General features: G+C 40.0%; 1 protein-coding gene across 1 annotated transcript in view; it reads left to right on the forward strand.

Moving 5' to 3' along the window:
• The window catches only part of LOC114000141 (amyloid beta precursor protein), a 140,494-nt gene that overhangs the window by 96,495 nt on the left and 23,943 nt on the right, over positions 1–20,056 (forward strand). Inside the window, exon 12 of the mRNA XM_039383864.1 lies at positions 16,667–16,888. Within this exon, the coding sequence (XP_039239798.1) occupies positions 16,667–16,888 (222 nt within the window). The remainder of the gene's footprint in view (positions 1–16,666; positions 16,889–20,056) is intronic.

Consider the following 20,056-nt stretch of genomic DNA (forward strand, 5'->3'; position numbering starts at 1 on the left):
TTGCCCAAAGCATAAGTTAGGAAGGAGATGTGCTTCTACTTGTGAGGTAGCTTGAGAGGGCTGGGGGTGAGATCAGGAAGTTGTGGAAGGGATTGGGAGGAAACAAAAAGATAACTGGTTAGAAATTATCCTTCCCCATGTGTTTCCATGCTCCACAATTATAAGGCACAATCAGCAGTCTTAGTCTGCGGGTGTAGAGTCATTTGGGGAGGAACAACATCTTATTGATCATTTGAAAGCATATTATTTCTGTAGCAAAGAAGATGTCAATACTATTAGGTCTTTGAGATGCTCAGTTTGTTTTCCTTTTGCACTGCTATCATTCCCTTCAGGTTTTTGCTTCAAATTTCAATTTATTCTGTTCTTGGTAGTGTTAATACTTGTTGGTGAGGGTATTCTTCTAAATTTTCTTCTCCTTTCTAAATAAGGAAATAGGATGGGAATTTCAGAGTCTTTGAAGTGACATGAGAGCAAAAGTCTATTAACTGCTGAGTGGTTTACAAAAATCTGACTCCTAATCGCAAATGTGATACTAATTTTTTGGGGAAAAAAAGAGCCTAAAATTAGTAGGATATTATTTCCTAATAAGATGAGAGCAGCTAAGAAGTCTCAAAGAAAACATCTGTTACAGTCTCTTGAGTAGTTTTTCCCTAGCTTGATTTTTTTTTATGGTTTAGACTGTGCTAAAAACTATTCAAAGCATTGCAAAGGTTAAAGCAATGAAAATGAAGTTCTCACACTGGGAGTTACTAAGCAGCGCAAATTAAAGCACTATCAGATCTGGGTAAAATATCAGATCTAGATAAAACAGTTCTCAGTTATGAGAAAAAAAACCCAATGTCTTTTAGTATCAGCATTCTTCTCATAGGTAACATTGTCTGTATGGTTGGTTTTACATGTTGATTTTAATGGAAGTTTGTGGAGGTCATTCCCATCTGTTAAAGGAGATACGATACTATTCTTCTGCTTTTGAGCACTAATTAGCCTGACTGAAATTCTTTTCTGAAATTATTGAGTTTCTGAGTCTCTGTACTCTTTCTAAACCCATGGAAAAGGACATCTATTACAACTGAAGAATCTGTGGAGAAGTAAAATTCTAATACGATTGCACTTTGTAGCATTCCCAAGAAATATTGCAACTCTCATCAAAAAGACAAATGTTTCACTAAATACCTTTTGTTAGAACCATTGACTTAGAAATTCTGAGTCAGCAGAAAAGTTGAAAAATACCCTAGGTAAAAACATCTCACACAAAGTGAATAATAAATTACATGTAAGGAGACATGGTTGAAAATAGTTTTAGTTTATTTTTTTTGTGCATTATAGTTTCAGTTTCTAGTTCCACTCTTTACTGCAGAGTTCTTCATGAACAGTTTTCACCTTCAGGAATGAACTATCTTTGCTTTAGAAGGCAGAGCTCTGACAAGGGTAGTTTTATCCTAAATTGAACAAGTAGCTCTATGAGCAGGAAAATAAATGAGATCTAATTTGCTGTGAATTTATACCATGGGTTTAATTCCTCTTACATCTAATAAGGTGCTGGTTTTGACTAGATTTTTCTCATTGCCAGAGATAGTATGACCTGTTTTGCACAGTTTCTCTATAGCAGTCATTGACAAATTTGAATCTCAGGTCTTGGAATTTATTTTTTTCTTTTTTTTAGAAACTAAACTAGGAATACATGAAAATTTCCCTTATGTCTTACTGGTAGTCCGTTGCCAAAGGTTCATCCATGAGTAGTAGGTGGTGTTCTGTCACTGAAAGATAAATGTGCTTGAAGATGCACACTTTTAACTCCTGTCTGCTCTATTTGAAGTCTTTCTGCTGAGCAATGAATTTGAATTGTATGAGGTAGGTTCTGGAGTTATTCCTGGGGCATAGAAGCTGTGTAGAGAATGTTTTCTTCAACAATCTGAAGATTTTTTTTTTGATTAATGCTTAGTGATCAGATGAATCACAGTCTAGCAGTTGGACATTTGAAGTTCCCTTTAGAAATACAGGCTATGTTTGAAGTTCCTGCCTCAAAAGACAGGTTTACAGCCATAGTTTTAAGGTGTAGAATCCAAAACATGAAATTCAGCTTCTGTGCTTGTACTGGTTTAAGAGTTAACCAGCAGGGGAAATGAACTCAACTCAAAGGAGAGATTATAAGTCAGAATAACAATTTACTAAAATAATACAGTAAGTACAATCATACAAACAAACAATTGGTCTTAACCCACAAAACCCAAATGTATAACCCAGTACCCTGGGGCATGAACAACGTGGTGTTCCTTGGGCCCCGCTTGAGTCCAAAGTAAAGGGAGAGGGGAAGAACCTGCTGGTGGGAGAGCGGTTGCAGTCTGGTCAAAAGTGGTGATTGCAGTGAGATGCTGGGGGAAGAGCTGTTGCAGTCTGGTCAAAAGTGGTGATTGCAGTGAGATGCTGGGGGGAGAGCTGTTGCAGTCTGGTCAAAAGTGGTGATTGGAGTCCAGTATAGGGTGGTGATCCAAGTCTGTTTGAGAGCGATGAGCCACAGTCCTTCTCTGGATCCCACAGAGTGGTTCCAAATGTTCCAAGACTCCAAGATTATATATCCTGCAGTTCAGGCTGGAATGCTCAGCACTTCCCTCAGGGCGGGGAGTTCCACAAAGGGTGTGAGGACAGGAGCATCCTCCTATCTCACAGGCCTCTTAACACCTAGTTTATAGCCTGAGGAGTCAGGCTCTATGGGCAGAGGGTGTAAATGGTTCATTGATAACAGTTTCTGGGAAATGGCATGGAAGGCTATAGAATACACAGTTTTGGGCTACACCCATACCCTGATGAACTGGTCTCAGTTGTCCTAACTAGGACAGTGCTAAAAGCAGGCTTTTATGCCTTTTAAAACAGCCTTTTCTTGTTATTTCATAAATCCAGCAGAGATGGTGGCAGGAAGTCAGGGTAAAATTTAAGAGTTGTAGTCCTTATCTGCAGGTTTTCATCACCGGCTCATGTCCACTGGCTTTAACAGTGAGTGTTGTGGTAGGAGTACATGGATACGTGGAAAGACCCACAGCACTCCAAAGGGTAGAAAGAAGCACTTAAAGTGAGGATTTTCCTGCTAGGCATTTGACCAGTATGTAGTGTGCAAATGCCCCATTAGGGTGACAGGCTGGTATTGTAGCAGCAAATTCCAGATGTGTGAGGAAGGATACTGCTGGCTGTGTTTTGTTCATGTTGGGGCAGGTCAAAAAGGGCCAGTATGAGAATTGCAGAAGGAATTCTGTCTACCATGACTGTTCTGACAAAACCTGGAAAGCATAAGCAGGTCACTTGGGTAGGAGGCCATTTGGCATTCTGGCTGCAAGTGATTTCTCAAGGGACAGTGATGCAAATGTGCTAAAAACCAGGTCACTCAGCAACGATGTAGTTCTTGGCGTTAAGTGGGGCTTCTCACGAGCAGGAGTATGCCCCAGGAATAGGAGAGCGGCACAGAAAATCTGAGAATATACATTTATTTGCACGCTGTAGGTATTTGCCTACCTAGGTATTTGTATTCACCTTTTCCATCTGGTAAATCTCATATACTGTTTAATATGTATAGAAGCCCAGAGAGAGCAATATCAGGCTTTAAGAGAAATCAGCAGGTCCTTTGAACACATCCTGCTTTAAATCCTTATTTGATTAGACTGCTTATCCATGTATGTAAAAGGCAATTTATTGCTGGGAGTGGCACAGCAGGCACAGCTTCTGAATCAGAAGCTACATCAGAGCTTTGTGCATCAGCCACATGGGCAGGCAGTGAACTGAATTTTTAATTCTGTCTTTGCTGCTCATTTCCAAACTGATGTCCTCGGCTCCATCTTTTCTAGCCCACCACTGATAAAATATTCAGCACTGTATTATACCACAGCAGTATTTTACCTAAGATCAGAAATACTCAGTTATGAGCAATAAGTAAAAGAATATGATTTCTTCTGTCTCTTGGCAAATAAAATCAAGCTATTGTTATTTTATTATTCTGTTCCACTCTGCCTGTCTTATTCTTCTGCAGCATGTTCTGGATGTCACGCTAACATTACATAGCTAGAAGAGAAGACAAACCCAGGTAGACCCCAGATCACTGCTTGCTTTCAGATTCATACAGTGTGCTATGGGTCAGTTATTTGTGTGCTCCAGCCTAGCATGACAAAATTTGAACAATACATTTGAACAATACCTTCCTCTTGACATTTGCTTTACAACTTCCTATGAAGATTTTTGTAAGTATTTTTAGAAAAAGGACAAGCTACAGGCTAAAGATGTCTGAAGACTTGCTTTCTTTTAACCCTTCCTCTTTAACCATCAGACCCCAATACCTGTCAGTGGAGGACCAAGTTAGCGCCGCTTCAGCTGGCTCTGGTCCTTCAGCATTTATTGGACTAATTAGCTGCTGATTCTGACCTGTAGTCCCTCCACAACCTTTTTGCATTTCTTGCCATGAGTTGAATGAGGATGCTGTTCTCCATTCATTCTCCTCCTTAAGGATTTTGAGGGCATTAGTTGCTTGCTGCAGGCTAACAGTCCAAAACAACCACCACTGTGGCTTGAGGACTGATATTGCAAAACAGAAACAGGCCCTTGGGGGCTTTGCAAAAAGTAGTTCTGTGTCTGTCCTATTTGGTGCCATTTCTTTTGTGATTTGTTTTCTTCATCCTCTTCCTTAAAAACTACATTTTGAATATTTAATTAGTAATGTCTTTCAGACTGCAGTGGGACTTCTCAGTGCCTCGTTTTTCTGTAACTCAATTCCTTGTACTTTCTGTCTTGAGATTTAGCTGAAGGGAAGAATTCTACCTTAAAAACTATATAAGATCTTGAAGCAATGCTTAGGATTTCTGAACCTTTATTTGAAGTTGAGTTGCCATACCAAGATATCAGAATAATAAAGGGAAGTTGACATACATTTAATGTGTCAATAGCTTGTTAAAAGGCTGTTGAAAGGTTTCCAAGGGGTATTCAAATGAGATTGTACAGAATGGTATAGTTCATACCAAGTAAGAACAGTAATTACCTTATGATTCAATTAGACTAGAAAATTTTTGAAATTTCTTTTTGCTTGTGGAGTTCTAGCAGTTCTTCAGGCTACTTCATGGGACCCAGTTCTAGTGTTCCTCTTAGAGTAGAGGCAAAAGTCCTGGTAGCAGTTGATCGATGCAATAATGTCATGCATCAGTGTGGTTATAATGCCTTTTTTTTTTTCCAGTGAAGTAAAACAGTGTTGTTGAAGCATGGGTAGATGAATTAGCACTCTAGGATTTATGTGTAGTGGGACAAACCAAGTTCAGTGAACTGGCATAGAGAAAGATAAGGAATTGTCATCAGTGGTGTTCTTCCTCAGAACAGTTGAGTTTTGCACCAGTTGACAAATATGCTTAATCCAGCCAAGGTAAATCCAGTGTGCAGCTGCAGGAGTTACAGAAATCCATAACTGAGACAGGTTGGACAATTCCTTTTAAGTTTTATACTTTCTGTCATTCTGGAGTTCAATGGAATTGTCATTTGTAAATTACCCCAGGCACTCAGCTAATACTGAGTAGGGGTGTTCAGTTTGGGGCACAAGGAGATGTCATCTTTGCCAAACTATAAGTATCGAATTTCCACCCTCATCTCTTTAAAACCGGCACATTTTTCCATGGCAGCAAGTCTTCCATTGAGATTTGTTGGGCACGTCTACACCACAAAGAAATTTCTCAATAAACAGTTTCTAGAAGCAGCACAGTTATGTGTAAGTCTTGCCAAAGGTTCTGTAAAACCTGCCTGCTAGTTCTCAAGAGGCCGTTTGGTGTGTCTGTGCTGTCATACAGGCTTCCCATTCCTGACATTCTGCTCTGCCCTCTGGGCCCATAAGGATAATGCAACTGGAATAAGCAGTCAAAAGCAGCCTTCAGAGAATGTGTATTTGCACAGGTACCCTGGAGTGACTTCAGCACTAACTATGCCTGTGCTTTCTCCCCGTAATTGGTTTGACATGTTTGTATGTATCCAGTAACCTTAGCTTTTCGAAGAAAAATTCAAATTTTCTGTGAAGTGGATATTTACCTTTAGTCTTTTCCCTTGAAGACCTATAGCATTCAGCTGAATAGATGGTTTTTTAGGACTCTAGCAAAAAATATATTGCTGAGTCAGTGGTTAAAGATAGCAGAGTTCTCCCATATAAGCAAATGAAATAGATTTTTATATGCTTGAATACTGACATATTGCTCAGGTAGATTGCTTGATGAGCAATTAAGACCTTCTCCACCCAAGGACGTTGGTTTTTAAAGCATTTGACTCATTCATATACGTGTGTGTGTGTGTGTGTGGCTTTGTAAATTCTGTGCACTGTTCAGGAGCTTGGAAATGCTGAAGAATCTCAGTTACTTCTCTGGGTTGCAGACTCAGCTCTGTATGCTATTAAAATATGTCCTTTGCTGCAGCTTAGGAGAAAAGGAAAAAAAATCCGGGAAATGAAGCCAACATTTTCCTCTTTTAAGCATCTCTTATTTTCTATCCAGAATATTTAACTGTCATAGAAAATTAGGGAGAGAATTGTAGATGATTAAAATAGATATAAACGCACTTCACTGACACTGATGTTCTGAAATGCTTTCATTAGCAATGTACTATATCCTCCCCATCTTTTGTAGCTAAATGGTCTATTGTGTCCTGTCATGGGTGCTAATGTTCTTCAGAAAAGATTTGAATCCTGATTTTTGTGTGCACAAGCCCTCTTTCCATCTCATAAATATTGTGAACATGACTTCAGCCAGTAAAAGAGCCAGCTTCCTCCAGGGCTCACAGATACTGGGATAAGGATAAATGGCTTCAGATGGCTTTGGTTTGGGGTGACTTTTTCATCAGGGAAAGATGTGGGACATCTTGTTTTCTAATTCAGAAATTTAATTGGAATAAAAAGATCTTACAAAGTTTATTAAGAGAATATTTTCCTCTGGTTTGAATAACACTGTTCTGTTTCACTTGCATCTCTAAGAAATCTGATCTCATGATCCAAGTGTTAGAACTGAAAACCAGGAACTTCTGATAATAATTGTGGACTTGTAGTTTATAAATAAAGTAATTTTTTAATTTTCCAAGCATCTACTATTTCACTGAATATTTAAATCTTTCATTCATCCTTTAGCAGGGGAGGTTTAAAGATGTTGCCTTGATTTTCTTTGGGAGCTGATGGACAGAGCACTCTGTCCTTCTTGTCCTTATTCTGTGTCCTTTCCATTACTCCAGCCTGAAGTATTTTTTCATAGACACTTCTCTTCAAATAGCAAGTTGTCATCCCCACTCCAGGTCACACAAGGAATTTATGACCATGAGACCACTCTGGGGACACAGTGGCAACTGGCTGAGACCGTGTCCATTTAAAAACTTGTTTTAATACCCCTCTGTGCAACCCATTTGTGCTGTTGAGTGATGGATTTTCTTTTCCCGGTTAACTTGTTTTGGAAGCACAGTTGTGTCATTCTGTGTGATTCACTCTCAGATACTAGCAGGAAGTGTTAGATTGTTAAAGAAGCAAAGTAATAATTTCATTATTACATTATTTACATTATTTACATTATTACATGCCAGCAAATTGCAAGTGGTCCAGTGAGAACCAGTTACAAACTGCAGAACATAGGTGTTATAGCCTTATATATGATATATTACAGGGCTAATATGTCAGTCATCATCCCCAGAGAAGTCTCTGGAATTGTTACCTAGGGAAATTCAAACACTAAAGTCTGAACTGCATCTCTGTGGGCAGGTATACTGAGGGGAATGGCTAAATATGCCCCTGATACCAACGATGTACAAAGTTCTGCTTTATTCAAGCATAACTTTCTTTTCAGATGTGCAGAGTGGAAATTCTTGGGTGCTTATTATGGTCAGGAGTATCTGTGGTGTTCCTGCTAGGCAAACTCTCACTATTGGGATACAAAGGGAAAAGAATTACTGAGGATATGTGATTTTATAGAATGGCTGGATTGATGGAGATGGTGCAGTAATGTCCTGCCAGTCCCTGTGCACATAGGGTTACAAATGATGCAATCTTTCATCAGTGCAGCTTTCTCCTGCCATGAGATTCTCATATACCCAGTTCAACTGAAAAATGCATTTTCCTGAATAATGCTGCCTAGGTCGGATTCCAGTTCTTGCTCTGTTCTGCTTCTTTGTTTTAGATCGTGCTTATGAAAACTGGCATAAAAGCCATCAGAATAAGTCACATCCCACTTCATAGATATATTTGTTAAATTTAATAAATGCATCTCTTTAGAATACTCGGATAACCCAGGATACATTTGGCCTATAAAATGCTAAAACTGAGTTAATAAATAAACAAAATACATGTTATCTGGAGCAATTCGGTTTTGGTGAATTCTGATTCAAACTATTATAAATGAGTCAAATAAAAAAATGTTGTCTTTTGACCAAGGGTATCGGGGCAACAAATTAAGGTTCAAATTTTTATATTTTTATGGATTATTTAGTGATTCCTAAGCTGCCTCTGAGTTCAGTACACATCAATAGTTGCTGTGGCATTCATACACTCTGACCCTTGTTTATGGAAAATGATGGCTAACTGACTTTTTTCAGGTGTTAGGAAGTGGTGGAGTTTTAGGTTCAACTGCAGTTTTGAGTTTTATACTCAAAAGAAATATAGTAGTAATATTACTGTGTATTATAAGGTTGGCAAATAAATCTGATTATTTTATCAGTAAGACCAATAAATAATTTATAAGTAAATTAAGTAAATAATTATTTTCAGAAAATAAGGCAATAAAATTCTGTAGCAGTGTTTCATATAAATGGTCTTTTGCAGAGCAGTTTCACTTATAAGCCTTATAAGCTACTTAAGATGGAAATGTAGTTGGCTTTTTCTACTTCACACAAGTCTGAGGAAGAATAATGATTGCTGATTCATCTGGCAGAAATATCAATGACGATTGGTAGGGCTGTTTATTTGTTTTAATTTAGAATCTTCAACCTATTTTGAAGCACTTAATGATATGTTAATTTGGAATTAAATGTGGAGTTAAATTTAACTTGGAGAATTTGTCACAGTGCCTTATGTGGATCAGGGTGATGACATACAATATATATTCTTGATTATGGTATAGTTTCAATTCAATTTTTTCCCCAAGTATTTTTTAATTTTTCCTTGTCTGCCTTGATACTGGGTCGTTGCCATGGCTTACTTGGAGGGGAGCTTTTTGCATACTAGAACTGAGAGATCCCAATGTTAAAAACATTGGGCTCAGTGTACAAAATGTTTCATTCAGAATTTTTACACAGAAGAGTGCTATAACATGAAAGTAGGATTTCTCTACATTTAAATCAAGAGCTTTTAAGGATGTGGATTATTTTTCTGAGACAATATTATTAATTTAACCAAATTGAATGAGAGGACCACAGAAATGGATAAAAAGGCATGAATTTTTAAAGGAAAGAGCAAGGTCTTTAATTTCTGTTTAATAACTCTCAAAGATGACTCAAGCTTCTGGTTTTGGACTTATTTTATCCCACAAGCTTCCTTTAATACCCTCTGCTTTGAGCTGAGGGGGAAATGCAATCATTAATCAGGTGACTGTCTGTGAAATAGTAAAAAAATTATAAATGTGCACAGAGCTATAGCCATATATTGATATTAATTTGAGTTAATAAGTAATTCATGTAGCTGTTAGGTAGCTACGGGTCTGTAGTAATTACAGTGTTCTGTCACTGGAGGTAAAGAGTGTCATAGCAGCTGTCTTAGAAAATTAGACAAAATTTCATACCTTGAGTTTCACAGCAGGCTGTAAAAAGGGGGGAGGATGATTCTGGTTCTTCCTTGAAGAAGTGGTGTGGAAATTCTCATGAACCTCTGCTCAGAGGTCTCAATAATTGCATAGCCATGTACAAAACTAAATTTGCATTGAAGTCCATCTCTAATGAAAAAGGCATCTAGGTCGTATTGAAATTAATCGTTACATGGTAATAGGTGTTTTTCTGAATTAGATCATCCAAGCTTTGGACACTGTTCACTGCCAGAAAACCTGTGATCAACCTGCAAAAGGATAATTGCTCAGTATATAAGTTAAACATCTTTGAGGGTCTTTCTGTGATTTAAGACAAAAAGTGCGCAAGGCAAATTGAACTGAAACATTAATCCATGTACCTGCTGACAGGGCAAGACTCAGTTGGGTTGTTTTAATTGATGTGATTTGGGAAACAGTGAAATCCACATATGCCAAAAGAGGAGAAGCAGCAAGAAATGGGAAAGAAATGGAAGTGTTCAAGTTGTGATTTTTTTGAAATATATTAGAAGCGTGTTCTTTTTAGTATGGTTTTAATTATTGCATCTATTCTAAAGTTGAGATGTGTGTTTTCTAAAGTTAGGTTCTTAGCGAACAAGGTATTGTCTAAAGCTATGGGATGGCTATTCCCTTACTGATTTCTAGGAAAAATGTCAGGTCAGCTGTTTCATGATATCTTAAATGTTCCCTTTCTGAGAACTTGAAAAAGTCAAAGACTTTTCACCTTACTGAGAAAGATTTTCACACACGTTAGGAATTTCTGAAACGTGGAGGGCTGCTGCTGCTACTTGGTCTTGCCCTAGTGGTGATGTCACTAAAGGAGGGAAAATGAAAGCCATGAAATGCTGTTTCCCATGGTTCTTGATCTTTCTGTCTCCCTTTAACCTTGAGAGAGAGACACGTTGCGCTGTAAAAGTTTACAGATAAGAAAACCTATGGCATAATTTCACAAGCTGGCCAGGAGGCAAAGCTTAAATCTGATAGAGTGGTCATTGTGGATCTGAGCGTTGCAGGTTGGGCCCATTTCCAATATTTCACAGTAATGTTGCAGCATATCGCTCCTCTATCACATCTTCAAAGTGTGCAGGCAACAAAGCCCCTCTCACACCCTCCAGTAGGAAGGTCACTTTCGATGAAGTTCTCATCAGAGTTGCTCTCTAAATGATATTTGTACTATACAAATGAATTAGTTCAACGCTGAATACCACATAATTGTGTTTTGTGGCTTGGTAATGTTATAATTATGACACCTAGCAGTATGTAACATTAAGATCTTACCGTGCTTGATGTAGCAAGACATCTTAGAATAACAATATGCTTGAAATTCAGCAGAGCTTCACTCTGCAATAAGGCACAGAGGTCTTGTTTTCTTTTTTACCAGTTCTGAAGGAGTTCTGATTCATACAGCTGACAAGATGCAGACACTCAAAGTTAGTAAAAACCTGATAGCATTATCTCAGTGCAACTCCTTTAGAAGACAGCGTGGCATACTGAATTAGCCTGTAAAGTAGGCACACAACTGAAAGCTGCAGCTAAACATGTTACCTCTTACCACACACACTGTAATAAACATCTGTGTCAGTGTTCTTAGTGAATCCTAATTGTGACATACAGCATGTGCACAATTTCAGAGCCTTCAGGCTGGTGTCAGGCAACATGTGGGCCCGTGCAAATGAAACCATCACTAGGACTCAGACTTTCCAATTTCTGCTGTTAGGAAGAACAGGGAGGCCGCTGACACTTTTTTATTTTGTCATTTTGAAAGGACATGCTCAAAAACAACTAACTTTGGGAAAACACATGATCAGCTCAGACTGAAGGGTCACTGATGATAAATATGAGACAATAAAACTCTGCATTTGTACCAGTTTATTTGAGCTGGTTTCCAAGCCCATCTTTGTTGCATCAGTATATGTTCTATCATGTAGATGGCATTTTACAAAAGGGGTTTTGTGTTGGGTCAAAACTATGGCATGTAATTTGATGGTGTCCTAATTAGTCTTAATTAGAGGTGTTTTGGGTGCACTTTATTTCTAATCTGGTTTAAGACCTTAAATGGCTTTACAGAACTTCCAAAATTATAAGTGCTAATTTTAAAGCTGCTTTTCAAGTAAATTCAAAAGCCTTGCACATAATAGTGATTGCAGAGCTTTTCATCTAGTAGATGAGCTCCTTCAAAACACAACAAACAAATATTATAATTATTTTTGGAAATTTTAAATAATAAACTAGGAGCTAAATTAAAATTATGGTTTGAAAGTTAGTTGATGATTTGCTGGTGTTCCAGGGAAGCAAGAGTCACTGTTCCATGTGAACTATCTATCATTATAGCTGTGCCAATGAAGGGCTGGGAAGTAGCCCCCGAGTCCAACATCGGAAACAACGTTGTGTGCCAGTAAAAAGTAGGCAAGATCAGAGCATAACATGTTTTTTGCCACTCCAAGACTCCATCACCTCTCTTGGGATTTGTCGTGGTATCTTTTCTAGCACAGTGCTCTTTGCAAAGCTTTACAGATAGAAGTGTGGTCTTGGGCTGTTGTGGACAAATGGCTTCTAACAATCCAGCATCCACCAGAAGACTTTGTAATAAGTTTTATTTCTTTTCTTCAGCTCCTTCTTTGCTTTTGTGGGATTACACAATAGTCTTGATAAGGCTTGAAGGCAGTTGTAGTGGTATTATGTTTTATCCAGTTCCCCAAACATATTACACTTCAATTTTTCTAAATGCTGTTGTTGAGTAGTATTGACCCATGGGGAAATGCCTGCAGTGAGCCCAAGAATGAGTGAAACTTGCTTACAGATCATGAGAAGTCCAAGAAGCGTTTTATTAAAGTACCAGAAATAAAGCCTGTCTCTCATCCTGAGAAAGAAAAGGTTTAGGTGCCTGAAGGAGAATTTGAGGTGTCTGGAGGAGAAGCAGCAATTGTGGATCCTCACACCAAATTCAAAGCTGGTGGGAGGTTTGAGGTCCCAGCTGAGCATGGGTTTTTCCCAAGGTCATGGATGCTTTTGAGCACATGCTCTCAGGGTCCAAAAAATTTGGACATCCTCTTTATTCTTCTCAGTGGCAAGGCTTAGCAGAGCACTACAAGGAGATAATGAGGCAAGCAAGAAAACATTTCTCATAGGAAGATTGTCATAGAATTTTTGTCCCATTAGTTTGATGGGAGATGAAATTTTGAGGAGCATCCTAGAATCTCTCTATTTCCAGCAACTAATAATAAAATATTCTCCATACAAATAAAACCCCTGAAACAGTCTTGAACGCACATCCTAGCCTCCAGCTGTGACTGTACTCCCTGCTTATTTAGAGAATTGTCTTTTGCAGGGTGGGGGAATTGAGTTGGTAGCTGTGAAGGAGGGAGGGAGAACTGTGCTGATGGGTAGCAGTGGCGTTCCATGGCTTTCCTTTAGAGTAGCCGATGATTCAAGTAGCCATCAATACTCAGAACAAAATCAACACTGAAAAATTGATCTGGGGCTTTGCCAGCTAGTGTCAATAACTGGAAATCCTAAGGCAAACTTTTTTAGCAGTTCAGAGATTGAAGCAATTGTTTGCAAATCATTTACTCAATGCAGACACAGCTGCCTCAGTGTGATGGACTCCAGCACAGTGTCTATGCCAGGCACTTCCAATTTCTCACTGTCATTCAGTGTCTGATTCATCCTGTCAGATGGGCTTGATTCATTTTGGCCATTGTTTCCCTGCTTGTAAAATGAATGTGATCATAATCTGCTGGTTGTAGTATCTGTCTGCCTCACTTGAGCTATTGTGCAGGTCAGTTCCTGTCCGTGCTCTGCGCCACAGCTGAGTGGGAAACAACGGAGCCTGCGAGCGCCGGGCAAGGACGTGCTCCCGCTTCAGAGCATTGAGAGAGACTTTGTGTGCAATCCCTCCCAGCCCCCAGGGGTTTGGATATAATCATGGGAGTTGGGTGCCCCTCTCTGTCAGCCTGGCAGGCCCAGCTGTGCCTGCACTGTGGCCTCCCTCGAGTGCTGTGCTAGCCCTGGTGCTGCTCCTCCGCTCCAGACCTCAGGTTCTTCCTTCCCCTCCATGTACCATTTGTCCCTGATGACACAGAATGCATCAGCAGCAGGGAATGGACAGAAATTGTGCAGGATTGGCACTGCCCAGGGCAAAGGGGTGATTGGGTTACAGCTCCCCCAGCATCACTCCCTGCCACTGCTGGGTGGGCTGCAGCTCTCTGCAGTGCCTCTTACCATCCTCTGGGAACAGGGAGGATGGTGGGAATGAGGGGAGCTGCACCCCAAAACTCTTCAGTTCCTGTTTTTTGTAAGGCTTGCAGGCAGTAAGATATAATACTGTGATAGTCTCTCCCGTGGTCCATGATGATATGGTATTACAGTGTGCTCACTGTGATCATCTGTGGCTCCCTGCAAGGCTCGTGGACACCAGACTTCTTCCTCAGGGCACTAACATCCAGCTCCTTTTTGTAGTCTCTTCATCCCTGTCTAATGAAAATTCACACCTGTCATGTGATACCGTGTCTGCTCAGAATATCAAGGTGCTTCACATGTCTCTCCTCTGATACAAGGAGATGGTTTAATTTGAAAAAGGATTACTGTAAGTGCAGTGGGGAGACAAAAATCAGATTTGCCTTCCATGCCGAAGATTAAGTAGGTATCTTATAAATTAACACTGTTTTCAGTAAAATTAACATGAAGATAAAAACGATTCAGTATGATGTAGGCTTTCTATACTGTCTTAGTAAGTCATTCGAATGGACAAATTAAATCACAGAATTAAATTTTGTGTACACATCAGGCTTACCTTGTGCTCAAGTAATTGCTGTTTAAACAGGAAATTTTGTTATCAAACATAATATTACAGTATTCAGAACATATTTGCCCCAGGGCTGAGGTTACAACTTTTTGTTTATTTTTGATGTTTTGAACTTAGTGTTGTAGAAATTGTGTGTCAGAGAGTTGCATCAGCTTTCTCAAGGTGGTCTTTAAGAGACACTGCAGAGCAGAGCCCCGTTACATCATTGTTGATAAAGGCACTGAAGCAGTGCCAGCTCTATTGCTCATGCCTTGGTGAGGGCCCTTACTGAGGGCTGCTGCATGGTTACATTGTGCTTCTAAGGTGCTATGGCTTGGTGTAAAGTTAGGAGGAAAATAACATTCAAAAGATTTTACTGAGGGGTCTGAAGCTAGAATGTGTATAGAAATTTACATTATCTTCATCACTGATGCTGCTGGGAAATAAGTGAGCCCCTATAAGTGATGTTAAGGGCCCAGCAGTAGAAGTGATGATTCCTGTCCCTGGATTTCTACCTGGTTGAGATGTGGACATGAAGCAGTGACAGCTGGGGTCCTTAATGAAGCGCAGGCAAACCAGTCTTAATAAAAGCTGTTGTATCATCCATCAGCTGCTATGTGTGTGCTCATGTGCATAACCACTTGTTCTCTAGTAATGCAACCTTTACGGTCTCCTGTTATGAACTATTTAGCTCTGTGACACCTGCTTACTAATTACATTGGTGCCTTATTAGCAGTTACTTACCTCCTTTGCTGCAGTTGTTCACTTGAATGGGTTCTTGTGCACCAAGTTCCCTCAAAGTACTTAAAAATAGTGTGTTTCTCCTGCAAAAACAAATGACAGTGAAGGAGGGGATGGAGAAGAGAACTATAGAATGGTTTGGGTTGGAGGAGACTTTTGAAGGTCCTCTAGTCCAGCCCCCTCTGCAGTGAGCAGGGACATACATCTTCAACTAGGTCAGGCTGCTCAGACTCCATCCAGCCTGACCTTGAATATTTCCAGGAATGGGGCATCTACTACCACCCTCATTGCAAAAAACTTCCTTATATCTTGCCTAAATGGACCCTCCTTCAGTTTAAAACCACTACCCTTTGTCTTGTCACAAAAGTCCTGCTAAAAGGTTTGGCCCATCTTTCTTATATTTAACAAATTTAATATTTAAGTATTGAAAGGCCACAGTGAGTTCTCCTTGGAACTTTCTCTTCTTCCGTCTGAACAACCCCAGCTCTCTCAGCCTGTCTTCATAAGAAAGATGCTCCATCCCTCTGATCAACTTTGGGGCCTCCTCTGGACTTGCTCCAACAGGTCCATGTCTTTCCTGTACTGAGAGTAGATGAACTTTGATGTGAGAAGAGATTGAAATAATGAAGCACACACAACCTCCAAACTTATATTTAATGCTGAGTTGTCCTGTGCACCAGATGGAGCTGAAAAGTGTTTTGATTGTTCTCACCCTGCTTCAAGGAAATAAAAACCCTCATAACACAGACAATACTGCACAGCTTTAGGTCCTGGTTGCTTGTAAAATCATTTGCCTGCAGATGTCTATTACTGCTTTTTAACAAATAACTACTTCAGTGTTTTGGTGAAGTTATATATGTTAAAAAATCAAATGTTTCTTCAGATTTGATGTGTTACAGTAAACCCAATTTAATACAGTAATTGATGTGGTGATTTAGGATTTAAAAGCTGTAATGAGCTTTGGCGGTGAGTATTTAAGATGAAGGGGAAATTACAAAGACATTCCTTCCTGTTAACCTCTCACCAGTTGACTTATGGCAACATGTTGAGTTAAAGGAAGTTGTTTAGTGCTTTCTTTAAAAGTGGTGAGGAAGAGTCAAAGAACTTGTATAGCACAGATCTGTGAACTGGTATGTGGTGGAAATGCGGGTAGGAAACAGTATTGGACAATTCTGGTTGATGTTTCAAAAAAGTGCCTTACTTAGCTGCAGTGCTTATCACGGGGTTTTGACTATTCCAAGCCTTTATATTTTTCTTTATCATAAGAAAACAGAATCTCTCAACAGTGAATTATTACTTCAGTAGCATTGCAAATAGGTCCTGTGAAATGCAGGCTCTTTCAGATAATTTCTGCATTGAAATTTCCTTGCAGATGAATTACTTCAGAAAGAGCAGAACTACTCTGATGATGTTTTGGCCAATATGATCAGCGAACCCAGAATCAGCTATGGAAATGATGCTCTCATGCCTTCATTGACGGAAACCAAGACTACAGTTGAACTTCTTCCAGTGGATGGAGACTTCAGCCTAGATGATCTTCAGCCATGGCATCCCTTTGGAGTTGATTCTGTTCCAGCCAATACTGAAAATGAAGGTATGTACAACAGAGGGAGAAACCACAGAATATTCTGAGCTGAGCTTTATGTTTTCTTTTCATATTCTTCCCTGAAAATTGACATTTTTCTGATGTAAGCAGGATAGAGGTTCTGAAATATAAGTTTAGAGCTCATCTGCCGTGTCAGTTGTGTCTTTTTGATGGAACAGAAAGCCCTGACTAAAATTTGGAATTTAGACACACAGTACATTTCAGTATTGAGCTTACTTTCCTTTAGAAACAAACCATAATCAATCTAGGAGATTATGAGTGACAGTCTTTATAAGATACATGACAATGAGCCAAGGGAGATAGATAAGTTCTTAGATTTGTGCCACAATGAAATGAGTGTTTTAGTTAAGGTAGAGCTTTTTATTTGCTGGCATGAAAATGATTACAGCAATCGTAGCATGACAGATGATTTTATTTCCCACCCTACACTGTTTGTCTGGAATGTACTGCAGAAATGTTCTACATACTCAGCAATGCAACTGGCTAGTGAAAAGTTTTTTCCTGAGGAGTATTTTATGTTGCTTATGGACTAACCTGTTGAAGTTACTGCATTCTACTTCAATAATTTATGTATAATCTGGAATTGGTAGTTCACTTAGGCACTGGAGCCAATTAATCAGGAACCTGGGGGACTTCATTCATGTTATTAAAGTTCTTCCTATTGTGTTTATTTTCCTCTGTCAGTTCAACTGCAGAGTTACTGATGCCAAGTTAATCACATCAGTGAAAGTTTGTTACTGCAAAACCACAAGAGAGCCTGGAACTACAGAAGTCTTTTCAGGCAAATTTGTGATTTGTAGCTGAATTGCACAGACATTAATATCCTCCCAGTCTTTTGAAGCCACTGACTTAGGCCATACTTGCCCTCAGAATGAATATTGAGACCAACCTTACGCAGTTAGTGTCATTCCAGCACAGTGCGTGAGTGACTGTGGGCAACTGGCTGTGGGAGATGAAGCATGAGACATGGACACAGAGCAGTGAGGCAGAGGTATACAGATCTGAGGGGAAGAGGAGAAGCTGCTCAGGAGTGGGGCTAAAATCAGAGTGCCAGGGAGGGACCCAGTAAATGAGCAGAGCCAGAGCAGACCCAATGGACAGGCCAGCCACAGGGACCAGGAGGCAGGAGGTGGTGACAAGGGCTCCAGACGTGTGTGAAGGGCACTTGCAGGCGGGTGACGGCGAGAGCAGCTGGCTGGAATGCATCAGGCGAGGGTGCAGACGGCTGGCCAGGCTGGCAGGATGAACCTCATTTTCCTGAGGAATGAGCTGCAGCCTGCTACAGTGCACGTGTCAGGGCTGTCTGCCAGGAGCAGGTCACAGTCTGGCTACTGGTGTCTGTCCTGCAGGAATTTTCCAGTTCAGCTCTCGCTGCAGTTTTTCCTGTAGCTGAGGCATCCAGGGCATCAGTTTCTATACCCACTGCCTGCTTTTATGAAACTTGGGGGGCATTAATTACTTTTGATGTCTGTCCTCCCAGCTTTCAAAATGTACTGATTTCAGTCACCAGATTCAGAAGTTATCAGGTAGACAGGTGCACCCAGACATACCCACAGTTTAATCATACAAGCGTATTTTTCCTTCAGAAACCTGGCTAAGCTCAGAATTTAATAATGAAGGGTACATCAATGTGACACTGAATTCCCACAGGCAAGTATATTGAGCATGGTTCTCCTTTTAAAATGTATGACAGCAAATAAGAAACAAAAACTCTCCTGCCTGGAATCACATAGTGTTTAATTATGAATCCTGTGTGTTTTAATGCAGCATGTGCTTTACTGCAGCACTGCTTAGTGTTTACTATGGAAATCCCTTTAAACTTTCATGCCTTCGAGTTGTTGGGGTTTAGTTTTGGTTTTTTACATCAGAATTGTATTTGTCATGAAGTTACTGCAGCAAACAAGTCTGTTAGGCCAACCATTATTATTGTTCAAGTCTGAACAGTTAGAAGTGGAAATTATTTGGTGACTTAAACCTCTTCAAGTCCTTCTTGCTTCCTATTATATTTCTCTGTCATCTACCCAAACTACAGTGTTGTTAATGTGATCATGTCTGTAATACCTTCTTTCTTTCTTTAAACACTCGTTCTATACCTTTACCTATAGCATCAAAGGGGAATTTCACAGCTTCGTTTTTTGCCATTGTGTTTGTCTCCCAGCTCTTTGTTCCAGAATCCCAGGACTCACCGTGCCGTTTGTCTTCACTTCCCATGCCCATTTTCTTCTGTGACCATGGTCTTATTTCAGGCTTTGTCTATATTGCTTCCAAAGACATGTTTTCTGTCTTGTTATAGTATGCTTTGGAAGTAGCAAGAAGTATATAACAATTTACATGATTTTCTCCTTCTCCTTTTTTCCTTTCCCTGTCCACTGAAGATATTTTTGCATAGCCTGTTTTTCACACAATAAGCTTCCCTTATGGAGGGAGGTTTTTGTATTTTATGCAGAACTGAGCAAGTCATTACTGCTTTACAGTGAATAAACATTGATCAAGAAAGGTTTCAGCTTAAAAATCGTGTGTTAGAGAAACCTCAGATACCGTGGAGTGACTGAGCATTGCAGTGTTAGTGATGGTCAGCATCTCCTGCTGCTGGGAGATGCTGAGCATCTCAGCTTCTGTTTGCTTGGGTGGGAGCTGAGTGTGCTCAGCATCACCCAGAAAATCACAGCGTGTTCCCTGTGAATGGCCTGGTGCCTGAGGAATGTGCCAAGCAGGTGACCCAGCAGATTGAACAGAGACTACCAGAGGAGTTTCAAATGGCAGGCAAGTTGCAAGGTCAGTTGTTGATTCTGTTTTGGTCTAGTTTGAAATCTGAAGTCAACTCGTTTAAAACTCTGCTGAACACAAACCCAACATGCTGCCAGCTCGACGTGTGCAGGTGGGTTTCTAGGTAGAGTGAGGGTCCCAACTTCCTCACTGCAAAGAGCTGTTGCACTGTGTAAGCAGTGGTTTTCTTCAGTCCTGAGCAGGCACACCAGGTAAATCATTTACATAATTGCAAATTTGCCTTTAAATCAATTTGCATTTACATCATTGCAAATTAAAACAAATTTCTGATGGGACTGTCAGTGTCTGAGAAGCAACAGAACAGATCCTGGAGCAGGCTGGGTTAGGACCTGGGATCTCACCCCCTCCAACAGACATTGCAATGAGACT

This window comes from Pipra filicauda, unplaced genomic scaffold, assembly GCF_003945595.2.
Source record: "Pipra filicauda isolate LSUMZ 115617 unplaced genomic scaffold, ASM394559v2 scaffold328_size813605_pilon, whole genome shotgun sequence".
Classification (NCBI taxonomy): Eukaryota; Metazoa; Chordata; class Aves; order Passeriformes; family Pipridae; genus Pipra; species Pipra filicauda.